Raw genomic sequence first — 12,798 nt, forward strand, 5'->3', positions numbered from 1 at the left:
AAAGTGTGCTCCTCGATAGGACATATGGAATATGACTGTCGATGCAACTATAAACCGCCTCAGTCAGATGGAAGGAAAGAAGCGGATGCTAATTGGGTTTTAGAGAAGAAACAAAATTATTCGGCAAGAGGTGCCGGTTACTAGCATAATCCAGCGCATCCTCGAGGACACGCAGCATGAAGCTAACATCTCAGCTGAATCCAAACTCCCGAATAGCCCGCACGGGCATGGCAGTGATTGTGAAGAAATGCCAGATAGGTTTCCTTCCCCAGGAAACGACAATTTGTACGGATGCGAGTTTACGAAACCTGCTGCAACTAGTTTGGAGATAACAGTATATGAAGGGGATGATCTTAAAAAAGAAAACGATGCCGCTGTCACCCCTTTGCAATTGAGTTACAAGCCGTGGGCCGATATAGTAGATGAGGAAAACACTGAGGAATGGGAGACAGTGCAAAAGAAGGGTGTCAAACAGAAAGAAAGGCGTAAACAAGCAGATGGATCCACAGTCCGACCTAGATGGACAACTAAGGTACTAGTAAGGTTTAAATGAATGTCCTTTATTGGAATTGTAGGGGTATCCAGAATAAGGATACCCAGCGTCACCTTGTTAATTTATGTTTTTTGCATAAGCAGAATTTTGTATGTTTAGCAGAACCTATGGTGGAATATGAAACAATTAATTCAAATTTTTGGTCTCGTTTAGGACTACAGCTAGTTGCCATGAACTCAAAAGATAAGCCAACCCTCTGGGTCTTTGTTGTTTCTAGATTCGCTTCTTCAGTCAGTATTTGTCAGAAGAGCGATCAATATATTTTGGTTAATTTGCAGTGCTTCGGAGGCTCAAACTATCTCTGCTTTGTCTATGGTAGTGTCTGGGCTAACAGACGGGCAATTATGTTTGACAACATACTAGTTTAGTTAGCATTGTTGAAGGGAAGATGGGCCATTCTAGGGGACTTCAACACTGTACTTGGCTCTCATGAAAAAACAGGGCGTGCGTCTGCGCCACGGCCTTGCAGGGATTTCCGTAAATTTTTGGATACAGGGGATCTCATGGACACTGCGGCTTCTGGTCTATTCTATACCTGGAGCAATGGTAGGCGTGGGAACTCGAGGGTAGAGAGCAGACTTGACAGAACGATGTTTTTGATGGAATTTGCAGATTTTTGGGACACTTTTAACAGCACCGCCTTGGCAAGGCATCAATCAGACCACAACCCAATCATTCTCCAGTGCAATAATTCTAATAGGGTGCCATTTAGATTCTGGTTCCAGTATATGTGGATCGGCCACCCAGGGCTCAAGGAGGTTATTCGGGATTTCTAGAACAGTCCTCAACAACGGCTTCCTCCAATGCAGCACCTTAGTGGGAAACTTAAACACCTCAGGAAGATTCTGCGAAAGTGGAATAAGGAGACATTTGGTAATCTTGATATGGAGATTTCTGATTCGAACAACACCCTGACTGGGATTCAATTGGATATTGCAAGGATAGGGTATTCTGATCAGCTGCACAAAAAAGAGTTGGAAGCACATGCTTGTCTGGATTTAGCGCTGCTGAGGAAGGAAACATATCTCCGGGATAAAAGCCGTATTACCTGGCTACGGGATGGGGATAGGAACTCGACTTTTTACCACCGAATGGCTACTGTCCGGAAAGCGTCCAATGGAATACAAGCTCTTCAGATCAGTGGTAACCTTACAACTGAAAAGGAGCAAATTGCGAATCATGTAAGAGAATTCTATGTGTCGTTGTTCCGTAATGATACGGAGAGGTGGTGTTCCTTTGAAGAGGTCTTTGAAGTAATTCGCCGGCTTGTAACTGATACTGAAAATGAAGATCTTGTGAGCTGTCTTGACATGGAATAAATCTGCGGAGTCATACTCTCAATGGACAGGAACAGTGCACCGGGACCAGATGGTTCACGGGGGAATTTTTTCAGTTTTTCTGGGACATTGTCGGTGAGGATGTGACGGCAATGGTTCGTGGATTCTTCAACACGGGCTATATCACTCCCGGACTCAATTCGAGCATAATGGCGCTCTTGCCAAAAATTGATGGAGCAATATCCCTTGACCAGTATCGTCCTGTGGCTATGAGTAATTTTGGCTACAAGGTTATTGCTAAACTATTGGCTCGACGGCTCGCGAAAATTGCTTCTAGGATAGTCTCCCCCAACCAATATGGTTTCATACCTGGCAGAAGCATTCATCAGTGTATAGCTATTGAGTCTGAAGGCACGAATATGCTCAACAAGCGATGTTTTGGAGGAAACATGGCTCTGAAAATTGATATTCGGAAAGCGTTTGATACGCTAAACTAGAACTTTTTGCTTGAAGTTCTAGAGGCTTTTGGGTTCTCTTTTAAGTACAGGGACTGGATTCTGAATATTCTTTCCTCAGCTAGGATCTTGGTATTATCTGGATTTGGAACTACAAGATATTTTGGGTGTTCAAGAGGCGTCCGTCAAGGGGACCCCATATAGCCTCTCTTGTTTGGGATCGCGGAAGATTTCCTGAGTCGATGGATCTCCAGGCTCAACGTTTCTGACAAACTGCAATCGATGGGATACTCCAAAACACATGTGTTTCCCACACCTCTTTTGTATGCAGATGATGTGCTTGTTTTATGCAAAGCTTCTATTGGGGACATTAAGAGTATCAGAAATGCCTTTTCTCTCTATGGTGCTTTATCTGGTCAGGAGGTTAACTGGACTAAATCTGAACTCTACCTTGGGTCTAGCATTACCCCTAGGAGGGCGCTGTGGCTGGCTAACTCAATCAATATTCGGAGAGGTGAATTGCCTTTTAGGTATCTAGGAGTTCCTCTGTTCATTGGGGCTCCGAGGGCCAGGTACCTTGTATGTCTAAAGGATAAACTGGTTGCAAAATTTTCAAAATGGAAAGGGAGAAACCTATCAATGGCAGGCCGTATTGCACTGGTTAATTCGATGATTCATGGCAGCTTTATCCATTCTTTCCTTGTGTATAGGTGGCCAGTCGCGCTTCTCAAGCAGCTCTGCAGGAGCATCAGGAATTTTGTCTGGTCTGGATCGACCGTCGATAGGAAGCTAGTCGTGGTCCCTTGGCGCATTTGTTGTAAGCCGATTTGTGAGGGAGGGCTAGGACTAAAGAATCTCATGAAACTGAATACTGCAATGTTGGGGAAAATGGCATGGGGGTTCATTCAAGGTTAGGAATATTGTTTTCGTCTCTTGAGATCGCGGATTTTGCTTGTGGATTTCTCACGGGCAGTGGTGGTTAACTCTACAGTTTGGTGTTTAATAAAACAATCCTATCACACATTGATTGGGCACTGCTGCTGGTGAATAGGAAGAATTTCGGCACTAAACTTCTGGAATAGCCCATGGATAAACCCTCCTATCGCAGAGCAGATCGGGATTTCTGCAACGGAGCGGAGGCAACTTACTTCGACTGTAGATGAGTTCCTCACTAATGAGGGATGGAACAATCTCCCGACGCTCCCGCCTAGCTTGATGGCGGATATTGCAAATATCATTAGGAGTGCTGAGGATTATGATTTCTGCGTGTGGAAACCGGCAGTGAATGGCGGGTTCAGTACCAGACTGTTTTACGCTTAGTTGAATCAGCCTGCCCCAACTGTCAAATGGCATCATTTTGTCTGGGCTAGGAATATACCACCAGCTAGATCTCTGGTCCGTTGGAGAGAAATTCACCAGAAATTGCCAACACATGATCGATTAAGGGCTCGGGGTCTCGCCCTCACATCGCGCTGCTGCCTTTGTGAAGCTGATTATGAAACCAGTTATCATCTTTTCATGACCTGTCCGTTTTCTGAGGAGATTTGGCGAGCACTGGGTGCTTTGTTTGGCCGACGGATTCGTTTTATGTTGTAATTGGAAGAAACTGTTCTACTCACCTCGGAGCATCGGTTTAGCAGTCAAATCGTTGCGTTATGGCCCGCTGGTGTAATTAATGTCGTATGGGTAATTTGGGATACTAGGAACAGAGTCATATTTGAAGGGGAGATACCTAACATATCGCATTCCATGTACAGGTTATGGCAATGCAATCAGAGAGTCTTCCACGTTTGGAATTGGTACTACCTGGAACTCGTCCGTTGAACTTCACATCCTCAACTAGAGATATAATAATATTAAACCTTCTAATCAATATTATCACATAATCATATAATTTAAATTATAATTATCAATTAAATTATTCTATCCATAATATATACAAAAATCGGTCCATACACTTCATGTCCCTTAATTACAATTTCGTCATCCGATTCTAAGTCTCATATGCGATCCAATAGGTTCTTATCGATGTTAGTCGTATATATTTATTAGAATTAATTCAACTAAATATATAATAGAATGAATTCAAGGACCGTTACTAGCAGAACCGTAGACATTCCCCCAGAATGATAAGAAGCCAGATTGATACTGACGTTTACTTAGTATATACTTAACATATGCCATCAATGACAAATATTAGGCAGAGTTTGTTTGTTTTGTGTTTTAAAAAATATTTATTCAGCACGCAATATAACAACTTTATATTTATTCATTTTAATCCCTAATGTAAGAACTTTATTTTTATTTATTTTAATCCATAATCAAATAACTTTATTTTTTCTTTACTTTAATCCCTAATTTAATAACTTTCTTATTTATTCATTTTATTAACATTATTTTTATTCATTTTAATCCTCAATCTAATAACTTTCCTTTTTGTTCATTTTAATCCATGTTTTAACAAACTTATATTTTACCGTTTTAATTCAAAATTTAGTAATTTTATTTTATTCACTTTAGTCCTTAATTTGAAGTCTTCTCTTTCTTTCAATCAGGTCCCAGAATAAACAATTTAAGTTTATTCATTTTAGTCCTTAGTCCATTTATGCATCATAGTTAATTGTATAGCTATGTTATTTGGTTCTAACCTTTTACTTTGAGTTAGTAGAAATATGTGAGAACGTTATTTTGGTTAGGAATAAATATTCAGGAATGCCCGAACGTAATTGTATTTAATTTGTAATTATTTCATTGCTTTTGGGATGATAATATTTTGATATTTATTTATTTTGTGTGTACATGTGTAATATTCCATTAAAATTGATTTTTTCAAACAAAATGAATTTAAAAAACAAAAGAGTTATTAATTGTCTGCTTGTATGAGGTGGGTTCACTGGGCGACTTTGGAAGTGTTTAATATTTCTTTTCGAATGAATATTAACCTTCTCCAAGCGTACCTAACTTCCCGAATCCACTTGCTTCTCACAAGGAATCTCATTAACCTTCTCTGACCTAAAATCTGGGTGGCGAATCTTTCTTCGACACAGGTCCCGTCGAGCTGTCATTTTTCAATTGTACTCCGAGTCTAAACAATACTGTAGCGTCATAACGCGGGTCTGCTTTTGAGTTGTTACTCAAAGCCCATGTCTAACGCGCGTAATTACATTTGTTCATATTTCATGGTATACAATTTTTTTTTGAACCGACATCATATTCAAAAAAACAAATAAAACTTACAATTTCAGTAATCAATCTTGAATGAAATATTGGAGTATCAGGAGCAGCCAATGAGTCCCAAACTTCTACTGTTTTCTTGTTCATCATAATTCGAGTTAGAGTGAAGTGTTTTTGATGTAAAATAGGGATATAAATCTAAAAGATGGCTTCGATATTGGAATTTGTATAATATTGGCATACAAAAATAGAGACTTACATCATTGAATCACATGATTAAAAAGTTTATATTACACATATTTGTTTGAACTAGTATTTTGGTGGTTCTGTTTGAGCTATACGAGATGAAATTCTCATATACGGTTATCGGAAGGGGGAGTCTTTCCGGTTTATCTATCTCAATAAATCCTATGCGAGTTCAAACAAGAAGTTGTAATATGGTCACCTATAACATCCCAAAATTTTTGATAAAAGTATGGATTAAATCCATCAATGCCAGGATTCTTGTTCAGGTGTATAGAGAACACAACATCCTTAATTTCAACAAGGAAAAACGGTCTCAATAGGTATGAGCATGGTTTTTCGTGTGATTCGACCAATCGAGCCAAAAACTTGGTCCCTCAGTAAATTCTGAAGTCCAAAACCCCCCTGAGAGGTTATATCAATATCTTACGTATTTTATTTTAAGAAGATATTATGATGTATATCTGCGTTATATTTTTATTTTTTATTTTTTTTTCAAGAAATCTCGAAACACTGTGTTTCGCCGATCAACACATTGCATATAAGCTTTATTTTAATAATATTTGTAAGTGTTAACAAAAGAAAAATACTTAACAAATTTGATTGTTGTTCGGTTATAATATGAAACCGAACCAGAATGAATTGAAATATTTTGGTTCGGCCCGGATCAAACCAAATTACAATTCTGTTTGGTTTGGTTCCAAAAAATACTGACAATTTGGTTCGGTTTTATTCGGTTCGGTTTTTGGACCGAACTGGACCATGCTCACCCCTATACACAAATACAACACGAAGTCGTCTTCTATGTTGTTTCCAATTCAAAATCTATTATCGGTAGGATAAAAAAAACAGGACCTTTAACATTTGCTTATTCAAATTAAAATAGAATATTAGAAACAAAATTTGATAACAATGGTAGGGCTGTAAATGAGACGAGCCGCTCATGAGCGGCTCTGTGTTTGGCTCGACAAAAGCTCAGCTCGACTCGACTCGATTTTTTATAGAGCCGCTCATGAGCACCATTTTCAAGAACCAGCATTATAAACGAGCTGCTCATGAGCAAAGTTCGCGAGCACAACGGATGACCTGCTCACGAACAAATAAAACGAGCTGGTTGTGAGCAAGCTCGATAAACGAGCTCAGCTGGTGAACAATCGAGCTGCTAAATGAGCCGAAATTGAACAACAAATTGAGATCGAACCGAGCTCGAAGCTCGAGCTCGATAAGAAGTTGTTGAGCCGAGCTCGAGCAGACCAAAGCTCGGCCCAGTTCGTTTACAGCCCTAAACAATAGGACTCGAATATCTGATATAAGGATTTGAGAGGAGTTGTTTTAACAAATGAACTAAGAACAATTATTGTTAAGATTTGGAACTAATTGTATAAGATATGACACAAAAATACATATAATTACAAAGATCTATTATTGTTTCAAATTATTTACATTATACCTTTAACAATAACGTAACGTAATAATTATAACGTTATGTCACCTAACGTAACGTAATAATTATAATATCAATTTATAAATGCTTAGAGTTACTTAGCTTAATTTGTGAGTGCAAAGGTTTTGTAATTTTTTAAGCTTTCATTTATTTTTATAAACAATCATTGAGCTTATGATCCCTAATATAAATCACAGTGGAAAAGAATCACAATAGAAAGTCTCGAAAGGTTCTCTCGAGGATATGACGTAAGTCGTAGTTGCCGAACCAGGATAAATCGTGTGGCTGAAACTTTCTATCTCTATTCTCTTTATTTATTGTCTTTATATTTTGATTGCAAATATTTCATTAAGATAACTTTTATCATATTTACTTAAAAAGGTTTTAAAGACAACAATAAGTACTTAATTTACACATTTATCTGATTCCGCAAATATTTGTATAAGGATGCAAATTAATATTATTGAGCAACTTTTTAATAAGCAAAAGATACCATTTTTAAAAGGCTAATAAACAGTGGTAGAGCCAGGACCTATTGGTCGGGGGGCTAGCCCGTCAACAAAAAAAATTTTAAATGCTACGGGATGGGCTAGATGCTACATGTCGGGTTAAACCAGCCCATGTTATTTTTATAAATCCCAAGAAATCCTAAATTAGACCCTAAATTAATTATAGGGGTAAGATACCAAAATAGACCTATGATTTTTAGACTCTACGTACAAAATAGCACCAATATAGGTTTAACGTTTAAAAAATAGTACCAATTTAGGCCTCCATAACGAAACGGAACACGTCATTGATATTACTCCGTTAAACTCTGATTTGATAAATTACGGGGAAATTATGTTAATTCAGTCTAAAATTAATTGTTCAATATATTCTATATAGCATTACCTGGATTCAAGAAAACTAATCCAAACGATTAAGGAATAAATTTTATAGTTCTTTTATTCAAACATATTCACGATTTTCTGAATTTAACAAAATTATTACTTATTGAATTTAACAAGTTTTAATTATATTATATAGCTCAATGATTGCATAAAAAAAATGTGAAAATGACCATTGGAAATTAGTTCCGTTAGCTTGCACAACCCAAGCCTTTTGTGAAAATAGTAGTTGAGCTAAGTTTAGATAAATAGTACTACTTAACAGATTAAACATCCCATCCCAATTGAACCATTTTGTTATAGGTTGCCATTTTATCATTCACCTAATAACACAAGCCCAACCTTTTGTTTAAATATATATCTTTCAAATCCCTTAAATTACTCTAATATAATTTTTGTATTGAATTTCAAAATACAAATATAATAAAAGACAAAACTTAAACTCTTAATAGGCATATATAAGTTAAGTTTATCAATTGTCACACAGACGACAAGTCACCGAAGTTAGCTTCTAATCTTGTTCGGGCCTATAGATACCAGTCACTTGATTAAACATGTACCATTTTCGTCATAAAGCCATGGCGGATGACCATATACCACTTTCGGTATATACCAGGGTGGACGACCAACACAATATCCATCGGTAGGATGAAATTTCTGATCAGGCAAGCAAAATATACAACCGTGGTCGAATCCTGCATAGTCAATAGCATTCCAATCAAGGTGAGAGAGTTCCCAAACATAATCTACAAGGCTTAATACATAAATAAACACTTAAACTTGACAAGTTTCTTCTCTTGGCACCCTAAACTTTAACATGGACCTATCACGCACCTATACTTGACTAAATATAAATGTTATATTGCAATTTAGTGTGGATGAGGTTTAGTTTAGTCAAGTATGAGTGTGTAATACGTATATGTGAAAGTTCAGGGTGCCAAGGGAACAAACTTGTCAAGTTTGAGGGTGCATTTATGTATTAAGCCTAATCTACAAATTGTCCAAAGTAAAAAGAACATTTAAGAATCCCCTTGGGGACGTGGGAGAGAGTTCCCCATCTCCGCCCCCGGGGTTTTTTTTCTCCCCATCCCCACATAATGGGGAAAGTAAATGGGGACAAATACAAGATGTTTTAAACCTAAATTAAACAAAACAAATGCAACAAAGGATAATATGCGCATTACCAGGGTCATCACTAGGCTCAAATGTAGAACAGCACGTGGCATGAAATTTCCCTGAACAATCATCTTTAAGCAATTCACCAAAGAAGTGTTTTGGAGAGACATCACTGCAGTCAGCATTCTTGCGTTTAGCAATGAAGCTGATATGAATCCAATATTGATCGTCCTCAGATTCAGGGAGTTGTAATCTCGAACCACTTACATCCAGGACTTCTAAAACTTCAAACTCAGCATCCTAACCAACATTGTGTAAAATTAGAAATGCTGCAGCACAAGTGGTTAAAATAAATATGAAAGAGAGCAGACAGGAAACCTGGTTCTTTTCATAAAATTCCAAAGCCATCTTCGCATATCCAAGATTCACTTCCTTCAAGATTGCGACTAAACTGTTTTGCTCAAGAATCATGTTAAAAATTAGTATTATAGTCATACTAATAGCTGAACAGAAGCTAGCAATAACTAAAAAATATATAGACAGATAAATCTTTTGCAGAGTTATCTATCAACTATTAATGATTTGGTTCATTCTCGAACCATGCTATTTGACTCGCCAAATATGACAGATCAACTACTCACAGACCAATATTTGAAACCCTAACAATTAATGAGGAAATTAATCATCACCTAGGGCTCGTGACTGTAGTACCCCTCAAACGGCCACGGGCGGAGCCTCCATCGATCTGTCGTTGAGTGGCGTCAATTGCTCTTGGCAACCTTTAATTGCAGAAGAAACGAAATGAAAAGCACAGACTAAGTCATGCTAAATGTCACAACTTGACATGAATTCATGAAACCTCAACGTTTCACAATGTTATCAATCAATATTACACTGATCAGGATTTCGTCTCTGTGGAATTTGATTCGCCAAAAATCCAAACCCTAAAAATAAGGTGAAGCAATTAATTATAAATGAGAAACTTTACCCAGAGAAGGACCCATCCTTGAGTCTCTTACGCTTGACCTGGTGACAGTTGGAGCCTCCAGCTGTATCTCCTTCGGAGGCACCTCTTTGAAACCTTGAATTGCAGAACAAACGAAATGAAAAGAACAGACTTATGTTTAAACATGTAATGCGAAAGCTTTTCAGAACAGAGCAATAAGAAGAAAACATCAAACCCTACAACCAAGTCACAACAACAAGGCCTACTACCTTCTGCAGTAATTTTTCACAATTTTATATTATTAAGTAATCAGGATTTCATCTGTAATTAGGCCGTGGTATTTGATTTGCCACAAATAAAAAGCCTAAGAACAAGGTGAAGCAATTAGTTACAAGTTAGAAACTTTAACAACAGACACTCTCCTTCTTGACTTTCTTACGCTTAACTTGGTGACGCTCGGAGCCTCCTTGGGAGGCATTAGTTCTTCTTTGAAACCTTTAATTGCAGTACAAACAAAACGAAAAGCAGGGTCTAATGATAAACATGTAATGTGAAAGCTTTTCAGAGCAGAGCAACAAGAAGAAAACATGAAACCCGACAACCAAGTCATGCTAAATGTCACAACAACAAGGTCTACTTGACATGAATTCATGTCAAGTAGACCTTGTGCACCAACTTTTCACAATGTTATCAATCAATATTATTAACTAATCAGGATTTCGTCTGTAATCAGTCTGTGGTATTTGATTCACCAAAATTCCAAACCCTAAAAATAAGGTGAAGCAATTAGTTATAAATTAGAAACTTTACCAAGAGAAAGACTCCTCCTCGACTCTCTTACGGTTGACCTGGTGACCGTCGGAGCCTCCAGCCATATTCCCTTTGGAGGCATCAGGTCCTCTTTGCAACCTTTAATTGAAGAACAAACAAAATGAAGCACAGACTCGTGTTAAAAATTGTAAAGCGGAAGCTTTTCAGAACATACCAATAAGAAGAAGACATCAAACCCTATAACCAAGTCACAACAACAAGGCCTACTACCTTCTGCAGTAATATTTCACAATGTTATTGATCAATATTATCAACTAATGCGGATTTCATCTATTTGATTCAACAAGAATCCATAAGGACCATAACCTAACAATGAGTGAAGAAATTAATTGTTAATTATAAACTTTACCTAGACACTCGCTTCTTCTTGATCCTCTTACACTTGACTAGGTGACTCTCCGAGCCCACACCCATCTGTCCATGAGAGGCATCACCTCCACATTGCATCCTTCATATGCAAAACAAAAAAATAAGTGAAAGTGCAAACATAAACATGTGATGTGAAAACTTTTCGGAACAGAGCAATAAAGAAGAAAATGTCAAAGCCAACAACCAATCCATGCTAAAAGTCCACAAGACATGAATTTACAATACCTTTCACATATTTATCAAAGAAAACAGTATTATCTATCAACTAATCATGAAGTTTGTCACCAAATCCTATTTGTCCATACATCCGTTATTGGAGTGAGACGATTCCATACGAAAGTATCAGTTCTTCCACACAGAAGGCTGCCAAAATGAAGGTATATTTCATTTTTTTCGACCATTTTTGTTACTTGCTTTTGTTTTTCCTTATACAAGGAACTAAACCATGGAGACTCTGAACTAAAGCAGAGGCAAGGAGATGGGGCAGGAACAAGGACAAGGAGATGGAGTCATTTGTTCACAATGTTATCAATCAATATTATTAACTAATCAGGATTTAATCTGTAATCAAAACCCTAAAAGATGTTATGAAGCTTTTCAGAACATAGCAATAAGAAGAAAACACCAAACCCACAATGTTATCAATCAGAGAGTGGTATTTGTTTTGCAAAAAAATCTAAACCCCCAACAATACAGTGTGTATTTGATTCGGTGAAGCCACTTAGTTAAACTAAACAAGGTTAGCCTCCTCTAACCCCAAAACAAACAAACTCTAAGAATCGGTGAAGAAATTAATCGTAAATTAGAAACGTTACCTAGAGGCAAGCTTCTTCTTGACTCGACGACGCTTGGAGCTTCCTTGTGATGCAGCAGCTCGTCTTTAAGCAAAAAAGAAAAAAAACGCAAATTAATTTAATAATAAGCAGACATAGAAGATAATGAAAGCTTTTGAAAACACTATAGTCCATACGATTTCAGTTCTTCAGATACACCTCCTTCCATCGATATCGATCGATGATCCCTAGTTTCCTTCGAATTTAAGCAAACAAACAATGAACGATATTCTCTATAGTCCTAAATGACTGTGACTGTATATAGGTTAGGTTGGGGCGTCTACATGTATTTGGAAAAGTTAAAAAATTACAATTAATTTTTGAGTTTTGATCAATTAAATTCCAATTATTTTTTTACAATCAATTGATTATATTTTGTGCAAGTTCAGCGTACTGGAGCTATTGAGACACTTTGAAAGTTCAAAAGGTAAATCAAGCTTTTTTCACAAGTTTAGGGACCAAATGATGTATTAAGCCTTAGAAAATATGGTTTCAACGTTATTTGATGAATTGAAACGGTTTTACCCATTTTATTTAACTTATACATTATAAACTTAATATTTTTTACATTTTGACATGTTTAATATAACAAACATTTTACACGATTGATGTTCAGAAAGTTGTATGTAATATTTAAATAACAAGTCAAATAATTATATACCTTTTG

The 12,798-nt window shown here is 37.1% G+C and overlaps 1 protein-coding gene across 1 annotated transcript; it reads right to left on the reverse strand.

Moving 5' to 3' along the window:
• Window positions 1–8,414: 8,414 nt before the first annotated feature.
• LOC136209920 (uncharacterized) lies at window positions 8,415–12,397 on the reverse strand. Its single transcript, XM_066001555.1, has 9 exons — window positions 12,269–12,397; window positions 12,114–12,176; window positions 11,279–11,377; window positions 10,909–11,007; window positions 10,141–10,233; window positions 9,842–9,931; window positions 9,531–9,603; window positions 9,221–9,452; window positions 8,415–8,731 (listed from the first exon to the last, which is right to left on the reverse strand). The coding sequence occupies exons 1-9, from the start codon at window positions 12,298–12,300 to the stop codon at window positions 8,577–8,579; spliced, it is 936 nt and encodes a 311-aa protein (XP_065857627.1). The 5' UTR covers window positions 12,301–12,397; the 3' UTR covers window positions 8,415–8,576.
• Between the last annotated feature and the right edge of the window lie 401 nt (window positions 12,398–12,798).

This window comes from Euphorbia lathyris, chromosome 10, assembly GCF_963576675.1.
Source record: "Euphorbia lathyris chromosome 10, ddEupLath1.1, whole genome shotgun sequence".
NCBI classification, from domain to species: domain Eukaryota; kingdom Viridiplantae; phylum Streptophyta; class Magnoliopsida; order Malpighiales; family Euphorbiaceae; genus Euphorbia; species Euphorbia lathyris.